At 38.5% G+C, this 26,590-nt stretch overlaps 2 protein-coding genes across 4 annotated transcripts in view; one reads left to right on the forward strand and one right to left on the reverse strand.

The window, feature by feature from the left end:
• The first annotated feature begins 1,256 nt into the window (after window positions 1-1,256).
• On the forward strand, window positions 1,257-24,353 carry abcc1 (ATP binding cassette subfamily C member 1 (ABCC1 blood group)). 2 transcript variants are annotated; one of them, XM_065271729.2, is made up of 32 exons: window positions 1,257-1,408; window positions 4,419-4,595; window positions 4,712-4,825; window positions 5,013-5,150; window positions 5,254-5,379; window positions 5,468-5,529; window positions 5,794-5,925; window positions 6,456-6,683; window positions 7,300-7,477; window positions 9,375-9,536; window positions 9,649-9,741; window positions 9,831-10,034; window positions 10,147-10,293; window positions 10,374-10,461; window positions 10,716-10,785; window positions 12,934-13,060; window positions 13,605-13,781; window positions 13,922-14,089; window positions 14,190-14,376; window positions 14,575-14,616; window positions 16,695-16,743; window positions 16,845-16,983; window positions 17,657-17,864; window positions 17,959-18,269; window positions 18,491-18,690; window positions 18,771-18,897; window positions 18,980-19,081; window positions 19,620-19,766; window positions 19,900-20,058; window positions 22,189-22,355; window positions 22,434-22,628; window positions 23,060-24,353. In XM_065271729.2, the coding sequence occupies exons 1-32, from the start codon at window positions 1,361-1,363 to the stop codon at window positions 23,166-23,168; spliced, it is 4,581 nt and encodes a 1,526-aa protein (XP_065127801.1). In that variant the 5' UTR covers window positions 1,257-1,360; the 3' UTR covers window positions 23,169-24,353. The 2 variants fall into 2 exon arrangements, with proteins under 2 accessions (XP_065127801.1, XP_065127811.1); XM_065271739.2 differs by lacking the exon at window positions 14,575-14,616.
• Window positions 24,354-24,996: 643 nt separating this feature from the next.
• The window catches only part of LOC135737696 (multidrug resistance-associated protein 1-like), a 32,424-nt gene continuing 30,830 nt past the window's right edge, over window positions 24,997-26,590 (reverse strand). For both annotated transcript variants that reach the window (XM_073814005.1, XM_073814006.1), the window contains exons 30-31: window positions 26,348-26,542; window positions 24,997-26,215 (exon numbers count right to left, since the gene is read on the reverse strand). In XM_073814005.1, coding sequence (XP_073670106.1) covers window positions 26,107-26,215; window positions 26,348-26,542 — 304 coding nt within the window. In that variant the 3' untranslated portion in view covers window positions 24,997-26,106. The remainder of the gene's footprint in view (window positions 26,216-26,347; window positions 26,543-26,590) is intronic.

A 26,590-nucleotide genomic window follows, 5' to 3' on the forward strand; every position in this document is an offset into this window, starting at 1 on the left:
TTACCTCTGTGTATGAAATGTGTTATACAAATAAACTTGCCTTACTTAACATACATTTGAAATGACAGGATCTTCTGTGCAGAAATTGATTGGCCATCATGGTATAAAAAGAAACATTTAGACTCATGGTACAAGAGCAGGAAATGCATGAACCTTGCATTAACAGCAAGTCAGGCTGCCGAAATAAAAAAACTTGACTATTCTTAACTATAAGTCCCCAACTTTAAAATCCCATGTATTCTAAATTAAATACATGGAGAGATTAACTTCAGTTCATCCTTTCCCAAAAAAAGCTCAGAGATAGTGAATGGCTCCATGTTTGGCAATTTTGATGTCTTTAATCCATAGCTGGTGAAAACAGGGTCTATGTTGGGTTTAATGCCATGTTTGACACACAGCTGTCTGTCTTGTTGTAACTATTAAATAACATTTTTTCTAACAGTTTTCTTATTATTCTTCACATTCAGATCAACCCTTTCTGTTGGGTGCCTTATGAAAAGTTTAAAAACCACTGCTGTAGGCATTGTCAGTTGTAGATAAGGAGGAACCCTCAGGCTTCTTACCCTTGCACACCTCAAGGATCTTCTCAGAGCAACATCTCATAGGGATTCATTACCAAACAGAAGAGACCTGAGTAAGTTTATAATACACTGATAATTATCTACTAACTTAGAATACATGAATAGGTGAAGTACATTGCAATTACATAAATGAGACCTACAACCTTGTTAAACTTGGGCAGGTTAATTTTCTCCACATTATCTTTGTGAAAGTTCATCATATGTGGGGGGTCCCTGCTTTCATAAAGTTTGAAAACCGCTAAATTAGACTACTCTACATACACATTTATTGAAAATGACTAGAATTGCTACTGACTAAAGCAAATGGGGAAAATATTACCCTAAGAGGCTGCTTTGTGAAGGCTATGAAACAGCCTGTGTCTATATTTATCCAGTCATTAGGTTTAAGTGTTTAATACTATTTTATTAAGACAATTATATAACGCAAAGTCAGTCAAAAATGTTTCTCATACTGAAAAAGTTTTTGTTTTTAATTTTTGGTTTTGCACAGACACTTTCATCGGCGCTGCACAGACCGGGCGATTAATGACGTCAAAGTACCGCGCGAGCGATTCGAAAGCACAGATCTCGCGGTACCTCATTCTCATACTCCGATCGGTCTGCAGTGCACTTCGTGAAGTCGAACAGGCCAGTAAGTTAACTTTGATAAGACGAACAGCGTCCTCTATGTTTCCGCTCATGTAACACGCTATTTGGTCCTCTGTTATAACACACAGGGCTGGTTATGAAACAGGAGCAGAGTAACCCAGCACATTATAACACAACCTCTAGTGCGGCGAATGGGTCTTGACAATTTTTGCAGTTTGGACGGTTCCGATCCGTTTTGGGTAAGTGGATAAATCAAACCTGCACATCGAATTGGGACGACATGTTTTTCATTATATTGCCAATGTGTACCGGGTTTATGTTTTACAGCGTGTGAGGGCACTAGATGTGTGTCCTAGTAAGGTGCTATGTTACCTAGACATCCTTGCTGTCAATCATTTACATTTTAACATCGGGGTTAAGACCATTTTTGAGCATCATAAACGCGCTTTTGATAACCAGGCTTTGGCAGATTCTGAGGCACGGGCAACTGTTGCTAAGCTAACGTTAACCGGGGTTAGCTAGACTACGATATGCGTGCAACGCTATGTGGACTATCAGGCTGTAATGTCTTGTCGCTTTTTTAACGACAGTCGACTGTGATCATTGCATTGATGCGTTTAAATGATAATATATGCGATATGATACCTGACACCTGCTGTAAGTGTGTTTTCGAACAAAATAAACTTATGAGTTGACCACTCGCCGGTTTTTGTTTAGCTAATGCCTCGAAAGCCAGCTAATTTCCCTTGAGTCATACTATGACAAAGACTAATGTATGTATGTATATTGTTTGGGGTATATGAGTTCGTAGAAGGGGTAAACAGTGATAGTTGTTATCTGACCAATAACCAACAGTACATTTTAGCCCTTCGTGTTAAAAGGCTCAAAACACTGAGTTTTGAATCACTGTCAAACATGCCAAGAAAGTGTGTTGCTTCTCTTGAAATCCTTTCAGCTGTTCAATGTTTACATTGTTTGGCTTTTGTTTGCCCAAAATTACATTGCTGTGAACTTAAATAGTTTGTTTGGTTAATAAATTGTATGTAAATCTCACAAAACCTATCAGGAACATATCCAGATTATTTTCACCCCTTCCGGATTTTACTTATAATTTGTTTATACAATAATATAATACTCCATTTTCATTTAAGCAAATCATTTTCTTTCCTTTGGTTTTGTAGTATAATATAACCTTGACACAAGTTTGGTGAGATCATTACATCATGGGAAAATGTCAAAGTTAAAATCCTCAAATGTAATGCCTTCAGCGCGTTACTTTTATTAATATATTGCTTATTCAGCCCAAAGTGAAGTAGGATAAGTGCTCCCTGGAGAGAAAATTGATTCAATTTTGTACATTAAACATTTAAAATAAACCCCAAAATAAAAATTATTTCAAGAGTTATTCACCTTAAAGGGATAATTCTCCCAAAAATGAAAATTTTGTCATCATTCACTCACTCTCATGTTGTTACAAACCCGCATAAATTTCTTTGTTCTGATAAATATAAATGAATATATTTTCAGAAATTTTTGTAACCAAACCCTTCATAGACCCCATTCACCTCCATAGTAGGAAAAACTAATACTATGGAAGTAAATGGGCTCCACAAACAGTTTGGTTACAAACATTTTTCAAAATATCTTCCTTTGTGTTCATCATCGAATTTAAATCGAAATCGATCGAAATTAAGTCACAACCTCGAAGTTCGAATTAAAAAAATAGGATCGTCGATGCTGCCACGCCCCCATGTCACGTCCGGTCGGCTTGTCAAGCGGGGGAAAATAAACCTCTCAGAGGTGCCTTTTAAAAACATCGGTCCAGTGGAACGCGATTTATATTTTAAACACAAGGGATGTATCGCTACAACTCATTGTAATGCATATCATAAACTGGATTACTACCTAGTGATCTGCCTTTGGACAGCCAAGATGAAGCGGGTTATATTTTAAACAAAAGGGATAGCTTGCCTCAGCTCGCATGAAACGCACAAAACTGAACAAATACGTAAGGATTACTACTTTAGTTTATGTTTAGACTTCGGACAGATGCAAGAGCGCGTGCACGTGAGACAGAGAGAAGCGCAGCTGCTTATGACGCACCGGTTTTATTTCAGATGATAGGAGTCCAAGACAAGCGCATTAAGTCCATGTGCGTGCAAGAAGGAATCCTCTCTCTACGAGCTCTCTCACGTAAAGTACAGCCCACAAACCCCCATGCGAGGAAAAGCACGCAATGTGCATGTTAATGTGAAACTATAATAATGGCATATAATTTTTTGTCTTTCAAAAAAAAAAAAATTAAAAAATCGAGAATCTAATTGAATCGTGACCTTAGAATCGAAAATGTTATTGAATCGAGGATTTGGAGAATCATGACACCCTCTAATCAGAACAAAGAAATGTATACAGGTTTGTAACAACATGAGGTTGTGTAAATGATGACAGAATTTTCATTTTTGGGTGAACTATCCCTTTAAGTGATCAAACCCTATATATCACTTTTTAAAAGATGATATTTTGAGCAATGTCTTTGTCAATTCAATTTTGTGTGCGTATAGTGGAAGTCAGTGTTGTTTGGTTACCAGTATCTCCTTTCGTGTTCTGCTGAAAGTCATACAGTTTTGAAATGACTTAAAGGGGCGGCAGTGGCTCAGTGGTTCATGTAGGTTGTCTACAAACCGGAAGGTTGGTGGTTCGATCCCCGGCTCCACTGGACCAAGTGTCAAGGTGTCCTTGAGCAAGGCACCTAACCCCAGCTGCTCCCGACGAGCTGGATGGCGCCTTGCATGGCTGACACCGCCGTCGGTGTATGAATGTGTGAGTGAATGGGTGAATGTGAGGCAACATGTACAGCGCTTTGGATGGCCATAGGTCTGTTAAAAGCGCTATATAAATGCAGTCCATTTACCATTTACCTTTTAAAGGTGAATAAATGATGAAAACATTTTCATTTTGGGTGAACTATGCCTTTAAGAAGCAGTGTCAAAAGGGCAAAAAGACTCTTTACTATCCTCCAAAGCACAGAAGAGATTCTTCTCTTTGGTTCTCTGACAGACAGTTCCACTTAAAACCACTTCCTGTAGTGTTTGTTCCTCGCACACATCACTAGGCCTTTGTGTGTTTTATCGGTCCACAGAGAACTCAGTTGTCCACTTCAGTTGTCAGCATGTTTCTAAGTTTCTTCAAAAGAATCTTTGAAAACATGAAAAAAGAATGAAACCCTCGTTTGTCGCCTTCTGTCTACAGGATTGGAACCGGACATGGCAAACACACAATCCAGACCTAACACCGTGTTTCCAAAATACAGTGCTGGTGTCGATACCCTGCATCTACCTCTGGCTGTTTGCACCCTTTTACATTTTATACCTCAAAAGCCATGATCGTGGACACATATGTATGACCCACCTAAACAAAGCTAAAACAGTGAGTGTTAAAGTCAATAACACACCACCACATCAGTAAACAACTTGCTTTTCTTGAATGCCTTTCCTGATAAGGTTATCAGGCTTTTTCAAGTTCATGTGACTCTCTTCCTATAGGTTATCGGGTTTATCCTATGGCTTATCTGCTGGGCAGATGTTTTCTACTCTTTCTGGGAAAGAAACGTAGCCCGCGTCTACTTAGTCAGCCCCACGATGCTTGGCATCACAATGGTGAGACTTGCTTATTCACAAGTTGTAATATTGAATGAACCACATTGCTTGTGAATTGCTCTTTAATGACCTGAGTGTTTGTCTTTTTGCGTAAGGTACTGAGAAGCCAGACTGCATTTGAAGTTGTCTATGGGTCTGTGTCTTTCTATAGTTATGTGTGTTGCAATAACAACATTATATGTTTCAGTTGCTGGCTACGCTCCTAATCCAATATGAGCGGAAGAAGGGGGTCCAGTCCTCAGGGGTGATGCTCAATTTTTGGCTGGTCGCTATAGGGTGCGCTACCATCACCTTTCGCTCCAAGATCCTGCATGCACTGAATGAAGTAAACATGACTTTTAGATTGAAACCCTTACTGCTACTGTTAAGCTTTATTAATTTTTAAATATTAAAATTTGCATTTAACATTTCTTTGCCTTTTTCTTCAGCCTGCCAGTGTGGATGTATTCAGATACACCACTTTCTACATTTATTTCACCCTGCTGCTGATCTCTTTTATCCTGTCCTGTTTCTCCGATCAGCCTCCTCTGTTTTCCCAGGCTGTCAAAGAATTGGTGAGTAAACTGTACACAGTAAAAACAATATGAATTGTATGAATGTTGATGGTCCTGAATCCTGTAAATAAATTTTATTTGTGCCCAGAATCCATGTCCAGAGTTGGGAGCTTCCTTCCTATCCAAGATTACTTTCTGGTGGATTACAGGGTGAGCAAACAAACTTATTGACCTAGTGGTTAGTGCTTGTTTTGTGTCAGCTCAGTAAATTCCTGTTCCCTCTGTAATATCTTTTTAATAAAAGTAAAAGTAAAATGACTGCACCGCTGTGCATTCATTCAAACACACATGTATTCGTCATCTGGCTGCATGCACCGAACTTTGATATGTGTAGCGTGAAAGTTCGGGACAGATAGATGTACTGTAACCGCAATAGTTTAAAGTTTCTTCTATGTGCCTTTCTTCTTTTTGCAGTTTGATGGTTCAGGGATATAAAAGGCCTCTAGAAGAAAAGGATTTGTGGTCTCTTAACACAGAGGATAAATCTCAGAAAGTGGTGCCACAGCTGGTGCTACGCTGGGACCAAGAATGCAATAAGGTTAAAAGGTCAGAATCAGAGTTACTGTTTGAAGAAGTTTGTAAGTTTAAAGGGGACAGAGAATGAAAAACCATTTTACCTTGTCTTTGTTGAATAATGGTAGTCTACCCGCATTCACAAACATACAAAAAGTGCTAAACATGCAAAACATCTCAGTCTCATAGAAATTCCTCTTTTAGAAATGTCAGCCAGAAAACGGCCCAATCTGAAAAACTGATGCTTATGACATCACAGGCATCTCACTGCCCCTCTACTTTAAAATAATTGGCTACATTTTTTGAGTGGCAGCAAAGTCAGCCAATCAGTAATGAGATTGCAAGTTAAGCCATGAGGGGGAACCAAATAGGTGCAAAACCACTTGTTTAAAATCCCCCACCCTAATAGAGCTATCTGAGAGAGGTTTTTAGGAAGCTTCTAAGGCATTACAGACACATGTCACATCAAAGAACAAGGATAAATACCCCGTTCAATCATTCTATGTCACCTTTAATGTACAAAAGTTACTTATGTATTCTGCTTGGGTTATTGTTTTTGCTAGGCCAGTAGAGAAGATGGTCTACTCCCCAAAAAGACCAACAAAGGCAGAAAAGAAAGATGAAGAACCAAAAGAAGAGTCAGAGATTCTGCTCGCAAAAGCTCCTCAGAAGACCGGCGAGCCTTCTCTCTTCTGCGCTCTCTGCCGAACATTTGGACCCTATTTTCTAATCAGCTCTCTTTATAAGTTTATTCATGACGTCCTGATGTTTGTCGGACCGGAGATTCTCAGGTATGATGCTTATAGAAGTAGATCATAAACAACAGATTAACAAATTCACATACACTCAACAAAATTATAAAAGCAACACTTTTGTTTTTGTCCCCATTTTTCAAAGGAGAAGTGCTCACTAACACAGATTTAGACAGATTTGTGAACAATATTTAAGAGAAATAGGCCTTTTGTGTACATAGAAAAAGTCTTAGATTTTTGAGTTCAGCTCTTGAAAAATGGGGGCAAAAAGTGTGTTTTGGCAGTGCGTTCTCTTGAATCAAGACCAGTTGGGAGCCACCTTTTTACAGTGATAGTACAGGGGCTACATTTCCCTCTGAGTTGTCATAGTCGTATGGTTTTAAATAACTTGAACTCTGTGGGAAGGCCACAAAACAAAACAACAGCTGTGACCCTCTTAGAAGACATCAGTAAGAGTTTGTTTTGGCATGCTGAAACCCATGCCTTTAAAGTGTGCACCAGACCGCATTCAAATTCAACTTAATCTTGTCACCTGCCTTGCTAAACATTTATCCAGTTAGACCACTTGTCACGCAATTAAAACTAGTAGAACAACATTCCAATGAAGCAGGATTGACACCACAGTGTATACTCATGTAAGCTTGGTCTCTTTTAGGCTGCTGATCAAGTTTGTGAATGATCCCAGTTCCCCCTCCTGGCATGGCTACTTCTACACCTCCCTACTATTCATTTGTACCTGTGTACAAACACTCATTTTGCAGAAGTATTTTCATGTTTGCTTTGTGACCGGCATGAGGTTACGCACGGCTATTGTTGGTGCTGTTTACAGGAAGGTAAGTTACCACAATGAATATAATCGGGGTATGTGTTACAGTGGCCCCCCAACCCTATCGGCATTTTTTTAAAGATATTTTTAACAGCACTAATAAATAATTATTTCAAACAAACACGCACTTAAAACAAAAAGCACACAAATAAATAATTAGAATTATAATAATAATAAACCTTTTCTTAAATTTTTCATGATAGGAAATCCACCCAGGAATTACAAGGTTAACACAACTCTGATCAAAATTAGGATTTTTGGTCGAATCATCTCTTTATGCAAATGTATATGTCATTATGCACAATGTATCTTAATTTAAAAAAATGAACCAAATCAATAACATAAGTAATATATTTGATATATTTGTATAATATGCATATTAGACATATCTGCATGCATACATTGTATCATTTCTATCACCCGATGGCTTAGGCGCGAGACCTTATGTAATGTTTTCATAAATTGGATATCTGTAATATTTGTTCTCGCGTACCCATTCCCCTCGCGCTCTGCCCCTACTTCGCACACTTTGCGCAGATCTAATGTTTCGGATACGGCATATGACAGGAGAGTAGCATTGTTCTTGACTTGCTCTTGCTGTACTTGATACGACATACACTGATCAATCTGTGGAGCTCCGCATGAAGACAAATGCACAACCTTTGGAGTCCGGACAGCAGGGTGCGCACACACTCTCTGTCCCGAATAGGTTAACTAACAACACAGTACTTGAATATCCGACCACACATTTGGATATTTTTTTGGAGTGGCTGCTCATGTAGCTAATGACTAAATCCGCCACTGTTTAAAGACGATTTGTTACTTAAAACACTAAGCTATAAGAGGCAAGGCTATATTCAGAATATGTAAAACAAAATATTATGCATAACAGGGTTTTTCCTGGGTCAAAATTGGTCTTTGGTGGTGGCTGACTGACATGGTCATCCACACACAGCAAAGAGTACCCTAGTAACCTCATGATCGGCAAGCCTAATATTGACAATAAATGTTACATTTAAAATAAATACAAAGAAACAGTTTGTGATTTTCCACAATTGGCTTTCATAGTTTTGAAAGATAAAATCCTTTTTTGATAGACCGTATCATTATGTAAGTATAATCATATCAATTAAAAATTAGCATTAAAAACGTAGCATTAAGTAATTTTTCACCATATAAGATTTTATAAAATTAGCAGCTAGCTAGCAACAGCTTGCTTTGTGCTTTGATCTTTCATCTCACTCCAGTCTAACTTTAAACTAAATGATTTTATATGTAATTTACTACACATTATTTAATACCTATACATACTGTGAATTATTAAGGCTACAATTTACTAAATATCTTGCTAAATTGCATAAGAACACCTACTTTCTCATTTGTTTATGTTTTTTCTAAGAAGTAATGATTTGTTATACACCGATTCAGACCAATTTCTTTAATCGTTGAATTGTCTCAAATGAGTCATAGATTTATTATATATATATATATTTTCCATTTATTTAAAGTTATGTCAGCTGCGTGCGGAATGCTTGTCACAAGTTGTAAGAGAAGATAGGCAACTTTTTTTGACTGCAATTCACACCCAGCGGTATTCAGTAAAAATATTCTCTGAATGCACCACGTGAAACATGGATTCGGTCTTCCGACCTTTAGGATCAGTTGATTTTCATGCGAGGGAGTGAGCAAAGATAGAACTGAAGACGGAGAGTGCCCACGCGGGGGTGGGGTGCTGTGCTTGTTCTCTGTCACGCCGTCAGTAGCCTGCTTCACCCCAAAACCCAATTACAAATCAAATAAGGCTTTGGCGGGACAAAAAAAAAATCGTTTTGGGGGCCACCAAAAATGTTTCAATGTAGGAAAAACCCTGCATAAGAAGTTCCAATATTGTCTTTTTTGTTAAGGCCTTGGTTATTACCAATGCTGCTCGGCGGACATCCACTGTAGGAGAAATTGTGAATCTTATGTCGGTGGATGCTCAGCGTTTCATGGATCTCATCACTTATATCAACATGATCTGGTCGGCACCTTTGCAAGTTATCCTGGCCCTTTACTTTCTGTGGCAGGTATGTGCTCACACAAAAGGGGTATTTATTTAAATGTGGCTTGTTTTGATTTTTTTTACTCATTCACCGTTACATATTAACGTCATATATTTCTTTAATTGTTTCCTGTCAGAATTTGGGTCCTTCGGTGCTGGCTGGAGTTGCTGTAATGGTGTTGATGGTTCCACTAAATGCAGTCATTGCCATGAAAACGAAAACATACCAGGTTTGAACCCCTGTTTTATATTTTATTACATTCAATTGTTTTGTTTGTTCCAAACTGTTACTCATAATCGTAAACACATTTACCTACAGGTTGCCCAGATGAAAAGCAAGGACAATAGGATCAAGCTAATGAATGAGGTGCTGAATGGCATTAAAGTGCTTAAACTCTATGCCTGGGAACTGGCCTTCAAAGACAAAATATCTGACATCAGAAAAAGTGAATTGCGTGTACTGAAGAAGACTGCGTACCTGGGTGCCGTATCCACATTTACTTGGGTCTGTGCGCCATTTTTGGTAGGTACCTTTAAGCTTGTCATTCCAACAATATTCCAATTCATTTCTTTGACAGGCTTATTTGTTTTCTATTCTGATATTTGTTTTTCATGGTCTTGTGTCTTTCTTTAAGGTTGCTCTATCCACGTTTGCTGTATATGTGTTGGTGGATGAACGTAATGTTCTGGATGCACAGAAGGCGTTTGTTTCTTTGGCTCTGTTCAACATCCTTCGTTTCCCTCTCAACATGTTGCCTATGGTCATAAGCAGTATGGTGCAGGTATGACTTAGGTCCTATATCTTTTTGCTTTGTCAGATTGATCTGGACTTGTTGTGACAGAAATATATTGCCTCTATCAGGCCAGTGTGTCTTTGAAGCGTCTGCGTGTGTTTCTGTCCCATGAGGAGTTGGATGAAGACAGTGTGGAGCGGCCATCCATCACTGCATGTATGTGACTCATAAGTGATTCGACTTTAGATTTATTGTTGCTGCCAGGTAATATAATTTAATGTGCTGTATTAAATGAACAGTGATGTTTGCTAAGGATAGCATAGGGTTTTGTTGTATCTCTTTGATTGATGCAGAAGAGTCCTGTAGTCATCAAACAATAAAAAACATCAACACAGCTGTCTGTGGGTTTAAAGTCTATATGTGTTTTATGTCCAATAAAAAGACTTCATTGTTGTTTTCTGCTCTTTCAGCTCCAGACAGCATCAGGATTGTAGACGGAGCCTTCAGCTGGTCTAAAAATGACCCCCCTGCTTTAAAGAGGTAACCCCATTTTCTGCACGTCTTGGCTAATACTTTGAACAACTAAGTACACAAATGTTACAAAGATTTAAAGTGCAATTACATTCAAGGCTATTACTAGGACATTGACATGACTTTTGCGGTCACATAGCGCAAAACTACGGAAACGGGATACTTGATGACATGATGGGCAAGTATATGCATGAACGCCGATGCAGGAGAACCTCATTCGCCAAAGAAAATATAATCCGGCTAATTTCTTTTGATAACTGAAAGAAGTGATCAAATGTGGCTTGCCATAATTTTTTTTTTAAATCTTAATTTTGATCTCATCCACTTCGAATCATGCTATAATATATGTGATTTGTCTTGCGTCATTTTTTACTGGAAATTCAGATGTTAATAGCAGAAAAACCCTAAAGGATTCATCCATAATTAATTTAAGATGAAGTGAATCTGAGTGAATAAAAAAATGTAGCTCTTTTATAACTACTTAATAGGGGTGTAGAGGTGCATGTATTCTTTTCCAATGATCACAGTTCAGTGCATGCAGTCACACGACGAATGCATTCCGGGTTGCACAGATCAATCAACCTATGAGATCAGATACCAAGACCCATTCAATGCAATTTTATTTACATAAGCTTTACATTAATAGATGCAAGAAAAAACACAGAAAATCTTAAAACATAAATGGCAGAATACAGTGGTTAAGATTAACCATACTAGCGAGCGTAGTAAAAATGTAACCTGTGTAAGAGGGTGCTAAGTTAAGCAATAGTTTTACCACTATTGAGGTGATATTTATATATCAGTCGATAAAGAAATGATCACAACAGGCCTACAGACATTTAACTTCAGTTTTTTTATCCGCCCTAATAAAATGAGCCTATGCAAGAGTGCATTATGTTGGTACTTAACTCTTTCACCGCCAGCATTTTAAAAAAAAGTTGCCAGCCAGCGCCAGCGTTTTTCATGATTTTCACCAAAGTTTAATGCCTTCCAGAAAATGTTCTTCTTTAAATAAATAAACATACAATATACCAAATGAAAGAACAGACCCTCTGCTTTCAAAAAAAAAAATGTTTCATCCTACCTTTAGTGGTTCTTTTGCAATCAGCTTTTGAATATGGGTAGGTTTTTGCAAAAACACCATATTTTGAGCAAAAAGCAGAGATAATTCAATTTTTATGACGGACTTTTCATAGAGATCCCATTCAGAGCGATCTTTAAAACAGACACGGACATGCAGCAGCTTGCCATAGGGCAATACTTCCGGTTTTAAAAAGTTGCGGAAGGGCGCCACCTGGTGGATAATAGCGGTATTGCGGAAAGACGGAAAATCTCGTCATTGGCGGGGAAGCGTTTTCTCTTAATTGACGAGATATCTCGTCAATGGCGGGGAAAGAGTTAATACCCTAAGGGAGTCTTTATTGTACCAATTTCTTCAGAGGTATCTAAATGCTGACAGGAGGAAAAACCTGCAATTTGTCATATTCTCTCATATCTGTATTCAAATTAAAGCAACACCACAGAGTTTTTTTTACCTTAAAATAAAAAAAGTTTCGGTCGTTCATCCAGTCGAAACAGGGTGAACGGCACTTTCACATTCGCTTTGCAGCCCTCTATCGGCCCAAAAAAAAAAACGCACTAAAGAAGTTTCCAACTGTCGGGTCGCAGTCCTGTAGTTTGAGTGAAAACTACAAAAACTTGCTTTATGGCAGTGGAGCATCCTGCAGGCTGTGGGTGGAGCATACTCGGCAGGTACATATAAAAGAAAGATACCATTACCTAGCGTTCATGCAGCTTTTCAATTGTCATCGTTGCGGAGCATGCAAAGAAAAGGAAGGGTTTCAATTCGGAGGAGGCGAAAAATTATTTACAAAAGTGGTAATGGACAATTCCGCTTCCAACCTGTAGGGGGAGCAAAGAGCAAAAACTCTTAAGTGTTGCTTTAAATGAAATTATACATAGCATTTGGGATTTGTTGCTTTATCTTGTTGAACTGAAACCTTATCGAACCGTCAGTCCATAACTGAGGTACGTACTAAACCAGGACTTCTGTGACCACAATATTTGCCTTTTAGTCGTTTTTTGTACTCATCCTGCTTATTATACAAACTGACTTTCTCTTTCCCTCTTTCTTTCACTCTCTGTCTCCCTCTATAGGATTAATGTGCAGATCCCAGAGGGCGCACTGGTTGCTGTGGTAGGGCATGTGGGTTCAGGGAAATCCTCTTTGCTTTCAGCTTTGCTGGGAGAGATGCAGAAGCAGGAAGGATCCGTTTCGATCAAGGTAGTAAAAGCACAAGCTGAGTGCTTAATTGCTAATTTATACATTAGGTATGTCCCCTTTAGCGACCCTTTAGAAGATAACTTTTATAATTATTCTTTAGTAAAATGTTATTTTAAAGCTTATGTGGAAAAAGTCTTTTTAGTATGTCCTGAGACTTTTTGGGATGTGTGGTTGTAAACTTGAAAATTAAAGGGATAGTTGACCCAAGCGTGAAAATTCTGTCATCATTTACTCACTCTCATGTTGTTACAAACCTGTATAAATTTTGTTGTTTTGATGAACACAAAAGATATTTTGAAAAATGTTTGTAACCAAACTGTTCATGGACCCCATTTACTTCCATAGTAGTATTTTTTTCTTACTATAGAAGTGAACGGGGTCCACGAACGGTTTGGTTACAAACATTTCTCAAAATATCTTCCTTTGTATTCATCAAAACAACAAAATTAATACAGGTTTGTAACAACATGAGTGAGTAAATTTTTGGGTGAACTATCCCTTTAAGAAAGATTAAGGTTGATGATTAAAGTTGCTTTGTTTTTAGGGCTCAGTGGCTTACGTGCCGCAGCAGGCCTGGATACAAAATGCCACTCTTAAAAACAACATATTATTTGGACGAGAAGCGAATGAGAGCTGGTACCAACAAGTGGTGGAGTCCTGTGCTCTCCTGCCAGACCTGGAGATCCTACCTGGAGGAGACCTGTCAGAGATTGGAGAGAAGGTAAACTCAAGTAAATGATTGATGACCTAAATATGATGTATGAAGCCATTTTAATTAGATTTTATTCATGTCTTCTGGGTACCTCCAGCTCCCAGTTTAAAGTCAGCAGTTACATATAAATGTGATATTGTAATGTTTAGGGAGTGAATCTGTCTGGAGGTCAGAAACAGCGTGTGAGTCTGGCTAGAGCCGTGTACTGTGGTTGTGCCGTTTACCTGTTGGATGACCCGCTCTCTGCAGTCGACGCTCATGTGGGGAAGCACATCTTTGAGAAGGTCATTGGCCCACAGGGGGTGCTACAGGGGCGGGTAAGACCATCTCGCATTTAATTTAAATATGTGTACTTACACGTTTATTAACATACTGTATCTGCTCAATATACAAACATCTTTTAAATTGTTTTACCAGACACGAGTACTTGTGACCCATGGGCTGAGCTTCCTGCCACAGGTGGACCTGATCCTAGTCATGGTGGATGGAGAGATCACGGAAATGGGCTCTTACACAGAGCTGTTAGATAGACAGGGCGCCTTCGCTGAGTTCCTGCGGACTTATAGCAACACCGAGCAGGAGGAGGCGGAGGAGCCAGTTGGGGGTGAGAGTGACTTTAATGCATAATCGATTAATCTGTCATTTACCCTTTTGCTGAGTGTGTACCTCATCTGTTCTTTCTGAATCATTAATATTGATCAGGTTTATGTAATATATCTTTGTCTAGCTACCTTTGTCTGTTTCTCTGTATGTTTTCATCTCCTGTTCATTTCTGTTTGTGTTCAATCTGTTGGCTCCTTAGAGGAGGGTGGAAAGACAGAGGCTGAACAAGGGAAATGTGAAGGTTTGAGGAATTGGTCTCTGGGCCATATACATTGATTAGGTCTGCATGTAATAATGCATGTTAAAATAATACTTGTTATACAATGAGGTGTGGACTGAGATTTTATTAACCCCCCTCATTTGACCATACTTCACAAGCCTTTGAGTTACCATGGTCCTCAATCCTGCTCGTCCTGCAAGAAACCAAGCATTCATTTCCTGCTTTGATAAGCTTAAACTGACACTCCACTTTAATATTTCCAGCTCCTCTAGAGTTAAATATTAGATTTTTACCATTTTGGAATCTATTTAGCCGATCTGCGGGTCTGGCGCTTCCACTTTTAGCATAGCTTAGCACAATCCATTGTATCTGATTAGACCATTTAGCATTGCGCTAAAAAATAACCAAAGAGTTTCAATATTTTTTCTATTTAAAGCAATGATATTACGCAGCAGCCGAAAATAGTCCTCTTAGTAACTTTCAAAGCAGGGGACTATTTTTGGGCTCTAAATAATATCATTGCGCCTCCTGCAGCCATGTTACGGCAGCAAAGTCCTTGATTATTACGCCAGAATGAGAATATAGTTCCTAGCCATATTGGCCTAGAAAATCACAACTTTTAATTTTCTGTCGGTCTTCATACACGGTGTAACTACAGAATACAGAGTCAAGTTTTAAATAGGAAAAATATTGAAACTCTGGTTATTTTTGAGTGCGATGCTAATGGTCTAATCAGATTCAATGGATTATGCTAAGCTATGCTAAAAGTGGTAGCACCAGACCCGGAGATCGACTGAATAGATTCCAAAACAGTAAAAATCAAATGTTTAACTCTATAGGGAAGCTAGAAAATTAGTATATTTTCAAAGAAGGTGGAGTGTCCCTTTGAGGTTTCAGGGGTCATATCCTAACCTTGTATCTTATCTTATCTGTTTAGTAACCATGGCATCAGATGTTATTCAGACAATTCAACTTCTTAAAGGGATATTTCACCCAAAAATAAAAATTCTGTCATCAATTGCTCACCCTCATGTAGAGTTTCTTAAATCTGTTTAACACAAATATATTTAGCTAAATATTGGTAAGCACCAGTTTAGCAGAATATAGTTGGTAAATAATACATTTTTGAGTGAAAAATCCTATTACTACTGAAAAAATCTGTAGTGCACCTTATGCAGGTGCAGGACTGAGCTACTCTCTCTTGTGTGTCCTTGCAGTGTTCTCCTTTTTTGTTTTGTATATATGCTTCTGTAATTGAGGAGTCAGTCACATCCCTCGTTTTTGCAGGGTACACGTACATTTATTAGTTTTTGTCAGAATTGAGCCCTGTCCTTCAGCAGTTCTTCCATTGTGCCTGTTCCCCAAAACACTGGAGGGGTGGTGCTCTGTTGCAGTACAGTCTGCTGTTGATACTTTAAAGTTTATCCACACCACTGAGGTTAAAACCCTGCTTTAGCATCAGCAGTTTAGTTTGGCTGTCTATCGCCCTTACATGTGTGGTTGTTAACTCTTTCACCGCCAGCGTTTTTAAAAAAAGTTGCCAGCCAGCGTTTTTCATGATTTTCACCAAAGTTTAATGCCTTCCAGAAAATGTTCTTCTTTAAATATATAAACATACAATATACCAAATGAAAGAACAGACCCTCTGCTTTCAAACAAAAGAAAACGTTTCATCCTACCTTCAGTGGTTCTTTTGTAATCAGCTTTTGAATATGGGTAGGTTTCTTTTGTGACGGGCTTTTCATAGAGATCCCATTCAGAGCGATCTTTAAAACCGACACGGACATGCAGCCGCTTGCCATAGGGCAATACTTCCGGGTTTAAAAAGTTGCGGAAGGGCGCCACCTGGTGGATAATAGCGGGCGCCACCTGGTGGATAAAAGACTGAAAATCTCGTCATTGGCGGGGAAGCGTTTTCTCTTAATTGACGATATATCTTGTCAATGGCGGGGAAAGAGTTAAGAAGGGCATTATATTTGCCTACTGACATATGAACAAACATGTCTGTAGTTTGTTCAGTACAAATTGATGCATTAAAAAGGTTATGATGTTGCAAATATACATTGCAAATATGAATGATTTGGCTTTTTAATTCGCAGACGCAGTCCCACGGAAAGTACTGGAAAACGGGGGCCCTGCCGCTTTGGGGTCAGTGATCACCTAACTCAACACTGTAACAATCATGTGCTTGTCATGTAGTAATGAGAAACCATAATGAATGATTGACCTTGTGTTTTCCTCTGCGGCAGACATAGTCAAAATTCTTTGAATACAGCAGGCACTGGCAAAAGCCCTCAAAAGACTGAAGCCAAGGATGTCACAGAGAAAAAAGTTAAATCTGCTGATGCAGCCCGACTTACAGAGGCAGACAAGGCTAACACTGGAAGGGTACGAGTCTCCTTTTTTTTGTGTTGGAACATGTTTGTTATGCATGCAAACACATTGGTATCACTTAACAATAAGGTTCAGTTTATCAATATTTGCATTTGGTATAGTGTAGTAAAATAAAAATGGCCAATATTAAAGGCGGGGTGCGTGATTTTTTTAAAAACGCTTTGGAAAAGGGAGTCGATCTGAGTGCCAAAGCGCACTTGTAGCCAATTAGCAGTAAGAGGCGTGCTTACTAACCGACATCGTTGCCTGGGTTGCGAATGTGTCGGGCGGGTCTATCAAAAGAAGGTCCAGAAAACTATATATACATTTTTTTTATTTTTTTTTAGTTTGTAATACATAACTAATATTAATTGACTGATGCTGTTTTGTTACATGCACGCAGGTGTACCTCACACTCAAATGCTCAGTCTTGCAAGCTATGCATCTTTTGACTTGTAGATGTACCCAGGTGTATGCATTAGCTTTGTGACAAATTGCAATGCCTCATTTGGCCTAAATACCCGAGACCAGCACGTACAAAGTACGCACGTTTACAAAATCTCCCGGTGCGCATACAGTACGTGTGTACTATTCTGACCTTTGAGTATACCTAGGATATTTATATGATTAAGTTTTGATTTCCGTGTTACTTTATTTTGGATTAAGTTTGATGTTTTTTTTTGTGTAGGTGAAGCTGGCTGTGTTTTGGGAGTACATGAAGGCTATCGGCGTGCCCCTGTCCTGCTTTAGTATCTTTTTCTTCTTCTGTCATCATGTGTCCTCGCTGGGTTCCAACTATTGGCTGAGTCTTTGGACAGATGACCCTGTTATCAATGGGACCCAACCCACCAGAGAGATGCGTTTAGGGGTGTATGGAGCACTTGGACTTTCACAAGGTAACTTAAAATAATTAAATAGCTTTTTAATCTACTTCTTTTATTTTCTTTGAGCATATTTTTTACATTTTAAAAACCGTTCTCTCTTTTGCAGGTATTTCAGTCTTCTGCTATTCAATCTCTGTATCCATCGGTGGGATTATGGCCTCCCGTTATCTGCATCAGACGATGCTCTACAACGTTCTGAGATCACCCATGGCCTTCTTTGAACGCACACCAAGCGGCAACCTGGTCAACCGTTTTTCCAAAGAGACAGACACCATTGACTCCGTCATACCGAGCATTATCAAAATGTTCATGGGCTCCATGTTTAATGTGCTGGGATCCTGTGCGGTTATCCTCATCGCCACGCCGCTAGTAGCCATCATCATCCCTCCACTGGGCCTGCTGTATTTCTTTGTGCAGGTATTTATTAGGCTAAGCTAGCGGTTCTTTAGGTTAAACTACATAGCTCTGCGGTGTAGCATTGTGGTTTGAGCTGATAATCCCAAGGTTTCTTGAGGCAACAGCATTGTCTGCTCTTAGGCAAGATTATTACATGTCACGAATTTTAACAGAAGTTGTCCAGCTGTGGTGTACATTTTAAGCATTTTCTTTAATTCAACACTGCTCATACTTCTCTCTAGCGTTTCTACGTGGCCTCTTCACGGCAGCTGAAGCGCCTTGAATCCGTGAGTCGTTCTCCAGTCTACACGCACTTCAATGAAACCCTGCTGGGTACCAGTGTGATCCGAGCGTTCGGAGAGCAGCAGCGATTCATCCGAGAAAGTGACAACAGAGTGGACCATAACCAGACGGCTTATTTCCCCAGCATCGTAGCCAACCGGTACGAAAATCACTTTAGATGAACTGTCTTTTCGAAACCAGTGTTCATCCTTTCATTTAACACTTCTATGATTTCTACAGGTGGTTGGCGGTGAGGTTGGAGTTTGTGGGTAACTGTATTGTAATGTTTGCTGCGCTCTTTGCTGTAATGGCCAGGGAGAGCCTGAGTCCAGGTATCATGGGTTTGTCTATCTCCTACGCTCTGCAGGTCAGTCTTACACGAGTCACCTGTATATTATCAAGTGAAATGATCCACACGTCTGTGCTCACAACTCTCTCATGTCACACAGGTTACAGCGTCTCTGAACTGGCTGGTGCGGATGTCCTCTGAGCTGGAGACTAACATAGTGGCGGTGGAAAGGGTGAAGGAATATGGAGACACAGAAAAAGAGGTCTGTGAAAAGCCCTCTTTCTTCCTTTACAGGGGACATATCATGAAAATCTGACTTTTTCCATGTTTAAGTGCTATAATTGGGTCCCCAGTGCTTTTATCAACCTAGAAAATGTGAAAAAAATCAACCCAGTAACTTAGTTTTGGTAAATTATTCTCTGCAAGCATGTGAAAAAATAAGTCATTGAAATTTGGCTCCCCTTGTGATGTCAGAAGAGAATAATTCTGCACTATCCAACCACGGCACTGCCATTTAGTGCAGAGATAAACTCATTTGCATTTTAAAAGGACACACCCAAAAAAGGCTAATTTTTGCTCAAACCTACAAAGTGGCAATTTTAACATACTATAATAAATGATCTATATGATATTTTGAGCTAAAACTTCACATACGTACTCTGGGGACACCAAAGATTTATTTGACATCCTAAAGTCTTAAAGAACAGTTTATGTTCACATTTAGTGACCCTAATTAAAAATGTCTTATTTATTATTAAATGCCAATTTTGTATTAACATCTTGGGTTTGTCTCCTCACAGGCCGAATGGAGTTTGGAGCACTCTACTCTTCCTGCCGGCTGGCCGACCGCTGGCCATATTGAAATACGCAATTTTGGCTTGAGATACAGGGAGGACTTAGAGCTGGCCATTCATGATATATCGGTCACCATTGAGGGAGGAGAGAAGGTGGGTGGAGCCACTATGATTTTAAAATCGGTTCATGCTTTGACTTTATCAGTGAATGTTTTAAATCTCCTTTCATCAAAAATATTTTGATATTAATGTATAAGTTGTGATCCTGTTTGTTTGTGTATTGTAGGTGGGAATTGTGGGTAGAACAGGAGCTGGGAAGTCTTCTCTGACCTTGGGACTCTTCCGGATCATTGAAGCAGCACAGGGAGAGATCCGCATAGATGGCGTGAACATCTTTGAGCTCGGCCTCCACGAGCTGCGGTCTAGAATCACTATCATACCTCAGGTCTCACATCAACATGATAACATTGTCCTGTTATCTTCATAGTATGTCATTAGCTGCATTTCCATTACAGATTTGTGCAAAGCATTATGCAATATTTTCCATAAAAATTGCAAACACCGCGTTGATGGATGTTGGTAGGTTTACTAATATCAGATTCACTGCACTAGCTATTATTTTTATCCAAACATTAATGCCAAGTATGAAGTGTTTCTTGGAGGTAATAGTACGTTGTTTTAAATCAAAGGAGATGTAGGAATGTTATCCACACATTATTGACAATGAAAGCCTTTTATACTTGGGAGCAGACACACATGAGGTGTTTCTGGGAGGTTTTAGTACTCATCACCTCATTTTCAAATAATGATAATGTGACTTGCTTACATCAGGTGACCTGAAAATGCGAATAAACTTGTTCCATTGCAGTTTTGCGAAATACATCTTTTTCGTATTGCCTAAAAAAAATCTAATGCGAGCATAAAAAGAGTTTTTGAGATTGTTTTGTTTCAATTGGCTGTATTTTAATTTGTAGGGTAATGGATATGCAGCTATTGTTTAGCAAGATAATCATTGGTTACTTTATGCTCAAATGGACTGTAAGTAGGATTTTAAGTGTTTTATTAATCAAAATCAATGTCTTTATTCATAAATATGTCCTCATTGGCATCAAATGACCTCTGCCAGTGATCTGACTTTTCTTTGTAAGCTTAGAATTTACTCTCTTTCTTACATTGAACGGTTAAGTCCATGAAGAATTCTTCCATGTCGTTCCGCCGTATTGATAAACTGTAATAGCAGAGAGGGACAAAAGCACTAGCCTACCAACGCGTTTCCACAAACCCGCGTTTTCATTCAGAACACGTCAACCAGCTGAAACGGACAAGGAGATCAGTCAGTACATAACGGCTACCGTAGTTGCAACATGCATTTGGAAAAGCGAGGCGCTAGAGAGCACTATTCGTTTGAATGCAGAATACAATTTTACCACTAGATGGGGGTAAATCTTACTTACTGTCCCTTTAAAGTTATACACTTTCATGCTTTATTTAACCCGCTAACTGGTGCTGTCCCGTGATACTTCAATATTTTTTATGTAAATGTTAATCTATCAAGACAAACTATATTGTTGGAAAGGTCTAAGAATGTTGTTTTTATATTTTAAAACCTTTCAGCAGTAATAATAATGCAGTGACTGTAATGTATTAATTTGTGACAAGAGTATGCAGCAAACCAACCCAAACCTCAGTTTTTTGATAAGTTTATGTATTTAAAATAATACTATTTTGCATTTTTTATTTATAACAAATAAATGTAAACTGCTATAAAATATGATATTTTCACCTCCAGACACTTCCGTAAAAAAGTGTCTTCCTTAAAACAAGAACAAAATTAGGCTTCTAGACCCCAAAAATGCCAGAGATATATTAAAGGGGACAGAGAATGAAAAACCATTTTTACCTTGTCTTTGTTGAATAATGGTAGTCTACCCGCATTCACAAACATACAAAAAGTGCTAGACATGCTAAACATCTCAGTCTCATAGAAATTCCTCTTTTAGAAATGTCAGCCAGAAAACGGCCCAATCTGAAAAACTGATGCTTATGACATCACAGGCATCTAACTGCTCCTCCACTTTAAAATAATTGGCTACATTTTTTGAGTGGCAGCAAAGTCAGCCAATCAGTAATGAGATTGCAAGTTAAGCCAGTAGGGGGAGCCAAATAGGTGCAAAACCACTTGTTTAAAATCCCCCACCCTAATAGAGCTATATGAGAGAGGTTTTTAGGAAGCTTCTAAGGCATTACAGACCCAAACAAAAAAAACATTTGTCTACATATCACATCACAGAACAAAGATAAATACCCCATTCAATCATTCTATGTCACCTTTAATTTGAAGGTGTACATTACCTTTTCACCACCACCCAACTCAAAAATGGCTGCACCAGTTAAAGGGTTAAAAAATGCATTGACCCATTATGTTAACACACACTCATTATGAAATAGAATAGAATTTTTTTTATTTTGCCTGTTGCCTTGTTCTGCAAATGCACTACCTGCCATGATTTAGTTTTTTTAAGATATTGATAAAGGTGTTATAATTTTAATCCCCTTTCTCCTCATATATTTTTAGGATCCAGTGCTGTTCTCCGGTTCCCTGCGTATGAATCTGGATCCCTTCGATGGCTACACAGATGAGGATGTGTGGAGAGCTCTGGAACTCTCACATCTCAAGAACTTTGTGTCTGGACTGCCTGACAAACTGAACCACGAGTGTTCAGAGGGAGGAGAAAACCTCAGGTACAAACCGTTTTCATCACACAACTACAGAAATATAAAATAGTTTTGAAACGTTTTGACTGTGTGTTCTGGGTTCAGTTTGGGTCAAAGACAGCTGGTTTGTCTGGCTCGAGCTCTTCTCAGGAAGACCAAGATTCTGGTTTTGGATGAAGCCACAGCAGCTGTTGACCTGGAGACGGACAATCTGATTCAGTCCACCATTAGGACTCAGTTTGAGGACTGCACCGTTCTAACCATCGCACATCGCCTCAACACTATCATGGACTACACTAGGTAAGAAACATGAACCATTTTCATATGTGTACTTTTTGTATTGGCAAGCTCTTAGGCTGTGCCTATACAACAACCCCATGTGCTGACTGTCTGCACTTTCATTTGGCACTTTTAAATAATAAAACCAGATTCCCAAGTTGTGTCAGGTATGTGGTATATCTACATTTCTTGATATAAAAATGGCAAAATGCCTCATATACCAGCTGGGATTGTCTGTCACTGTGGAAAAAGTGTTTTGCCTCTGCTCATGTGACTTTACCGAGGTGTTTTATATATTCATGCATATACTGGGCCCAAAACCGTTGACTTAATCTATATAGTTAGTGTACACAGTATGTAATATAATAAAAAGAGTGCATCTAAACAACAAAAAAACCAACAAAGCCAAGCAAAAATATACTAAAATGGTTTTCTTAATTCTCTCTCCAAAGGGTTCTGGTTCTTGATAAAGGCCAGATGGCGGAATTTGGTTCTCCGTCCGAATTAATCACCAAGAAGGGAATCTTTTACAAGATGGCCAAAGACTCTGGTTTGGTCTGATAATGAGAGGAGCCAACCGGCACCTCTGCTTTTAGGCCTGGAGACTATGAATCTAATGCTCCATGGATAATGTAGCCATCAGTTTTCACTCCCAGTTTTTCCCATTAGTCTTTGCTGTTACTGCTGCTTTGAAGGCCTGTTCGATGCCAAAATTTGAGATCTCTGAAACTTGTTACATTTCTTCATTTGTTACATTTCGTCTTTTGCAAAACATTTCGCAAAAGCTCTTAAGCAGCAGGTCATGTCGTTATAAAACAAATGATAATTGTTAAGTAGTTTTACTGGAATTGAACAAAAGACTCATTGTGCTGATGATCCAGTGGTCAATTGCGGATTAATATCTTCAACCGGCTGCTGGGAAACACTCCCTGGGTTTTGTGCTTTGTTTATGAGTGTGTGCTTAATGGAGTATGTAGGGCTATTGCCAAAAGCCTTTAAATCAAAGAAAAGTCTACTTTATAAGCTCTCCCAGGCACATCTACTTTCTCTTGATTTCGGTAATCATTATTTATAGCTTTGAAAATAACTCATGTCTGTTACGATATTATTTTATTATATATACTTTTAGCAGGCTTTTCGCTCTTATGAAGTGCCCAAGCCCTGTCTTACAATAATCATGCAGTGTAGGCTACACTGGCCTTCTGCATTGGTGAATGTACTTAGCTGGCATGTTAATTTGTAACCTTTGTTTTTTACTTTTTCTCAGTGATTATTTCACCAAAAACTATAAATGCACTTCTTATTTTCTGTAAAAAAAAGCATAGGTCAAATAAGGGTTTATGTTTTCAGGTGTGGCAGATATTATTTTAAAATTGATAGAAATTATCTTGTACCATTGTATGGTCATATACTGACTTTTGACTGGTAGATGGTCCTACCTGCGAGTGCTGTGTGTTATACTCTATGTCTGTATATCATATATCTGTTTAATGTACGCTTGATTGTGCCACATTATCAGTGGAGCTTTTGTGATCTGTTAGAAAATTTTGCCTGTTGAGTTCATTTGAGGCCAATCAAGTTTTTTTTAAAACTGACTATAAGACAGACTTGTATGAATAATACAAACTATGACATATCTGATTTGTTACATATTTATATGATTTGTAAGTATGCATATAGTTATAATTTGTATACATACACTAGTTTTAAGTGTGGTTAAAGGAAATAAATAAATTTTTGTTATAAGCTTTTTGTCAGTTTTCTTTTAAAAGTACTCAAAAGATTTTTTGTAAATCTTTGAGATTTTTATTTTTTAAAAAAAATAATATCTTTTTAATATTTAAAGAGTTTGAATGCAAATGATGAATTATGGTAAAATGCTGCTACATCCAAAAGCTAGATGGCGCTCCAGTGCAAAAACTTAATATGCACCACCAAGTACTGTTTGCATTCAGGATGAGAGCTTACGCAGCCTACGGAGGCTACTCTGCTGCTCTGTGCCCCCGCCCTCCGAATTTGTCATACGTCACTAAGAAAAGTGCGTACACTACGCTAATACTCTCTCCTGAATACAGAGGAGTCTAAGATGGCGGCGCTAACGGAAGCTAGTTATTTTCGTTAATAAAGTTTTAAATATGGATATTTCTACAACAACACCGCGCGGATTACCCTCAGAAGACCTTTGTTATCATCCTGGAGCCGTTTGGATTTATTTTGTGAAGGATGGACGCACTTTTTTTGGACTTGAAGGTCGTGGACCCCATAACATTACATTTAATCAACTGAAAGATCTAAAACATTTTCTAAAATATCCGAAAATGTGTTTGTCTGAAAAACGATGGACATATGCAACTCGGACAGCTTGGGGGTGAGTAAATCATGGGTTTAATATCATTTTTGGCCGAACTATCCCTTTAAAAAGAACACAATAGGTCCTTAAGGTATAATATTGTACCCCAAAAGGTACAACATTTCAATGTGTTGTATACCCGTAAAAGGTACAAAACTGAACCTTTAACGGTACCACCTCAGTGACAGAAAATTTACAATTTAAAAAAATAAATTCTGACAATGTAGGGTTTTGCAGGGAAAGACAGTCAAATGTGTCAAATGCCAATGAAATGACTTAAGTGACATTTGTGAAATTGAAATGCCTTATTTAGGCCTAATACCTACATTACTGTAAAATTAAGTAAAATTACTGAACCTAAACATAAGAGCCTGCAAAAAAATGCGTAATTTACAAGAAAACATGTCAGGGGGTATAGCTTCTGAACTTTTAATTGAGATGAAAATGAATTTTTCAAGTATTAAGTGTCCATAAAAACATATAAATATTAAAAAATGAGATATTGTACAGTACAAAATACATAAATACTGATTTAGAAATTAAAAACTAAAATACTAATATTAATAAACACACATACAAGTTTTGTATAATGATACTGTATGTGTTGCATTTTACAAATTGGATGTTTCTAACATCCTGATAACCTAAAGAGTCTTTCATCTTTCAGGATTTAATATCCTGACATGATCATTAAACTCCAATGATCATAATATCCTAAAAGGTGCCAGTAAAATGATGGCTGTTTCTATGGTTTTGTCCTGTCATTATAATTTCAAAAAATAAAATAACAGAGTTCCTCTCAAGCTTCAAGATGGTCAAGGTGGGTGAGCACAATCTTGACCATGTTCAGCCATCGAATACCTTTGTGGTAAGTTACACAAGTCTTCACATTGTGTAGCACCTCAGTCATCTGACGTCCATCGTAAATAAATGCACTGCTTCTTTACACTGCAATCCTTTTCATCCTGAGCTCGTAGCATTGTGTTCCTCTTGAGGAAGGAAGCCTCTATGATTATACATTTGATATATTCTTAATGGTAAGTTATATGTTGGAAAGGCCATGTGTGAAAGGGATGTATTGTTTCACTCTCTCGATGGACTGAGATGATTGTTGCTGAAGGTCACTTTATATATTTAGCCAGTAAAGGTTCAGATTATACCAGCCTCCAGACACATTCGATAAAACTGACCACGCTGAGAGATTAGATTGGATGGAGTATCCATCTCTTTGATGTTACCTCTGTCCATTACGATCACCCTGTGGAAACAGTTCAATATTGTGTTTAACTGTGGACATTTTTGTCTTGGCTGCCTGCATGTGTGTGTTAATGTAATATTTATCTAAACTTGCAAGTTAGAAATATTTCCACATGCCCTATGTTTGTTTTACCTAGTGTAGTCCATGATGGTGTTGAGGCGATGTGCGATGGTCAGAACGGTGCAGTCCTCAAACTGAGTCCTAATGGTGGACTGAATCAGATTGTCCGTCTCCAGGTCCACAGCTGCTGTGGCTTCATCCAAAACCAAAATCTTGGTCTTCCTGAGAAGAGCTCGAGCCAGACAAACCAGCTGTCTTTGACCCAAACTGAACCCAGAACATACAGTCAAAACGTTTTAAAACAGATATTACTGT

The sequence above is a fragment of the Paramisgurnus dabryanus genome, chromosome 3 (assembly GCF_030506205.2).
Source record: "Paramisgurnus dabryanus chromosome 3, PD_genome_1.1, whole genome shotgun sequence".
Taxonomy (NCBI): domain Eukaryota; kingdom Metazoa; phylum Chordata; class Actinopteri; order Cypriniformes; family Cobitidae; genus Paramisgurnus; species Paramisgurnus dabryanus.

Excerpts from the sequence above, each read along its gene's own strand:
- abcc1 (XM_065271729.2), top strand. The coding sequence starts at position 1,361 with ATGGGTCTTGACAATTTTTGCAGTTTGGACGGTTCCGATCCGTTTTGG. Across the intron at positions 9,742-9,830 it reads TGAAAACGAAAACATACCAG|GTTGCCCAGATGAAAAGCAA; the intron begins GTTTGAACCCCT and ends ATTTACCTACAG. Across the intron at positions 13,782-13,921 it reads TGTCAGAGATTGGAGAGAAG|GGAGTGAATCTGTCTGGAGG; the intron begins GTAAACTCAAGT and ends TGTAATGTTTAG.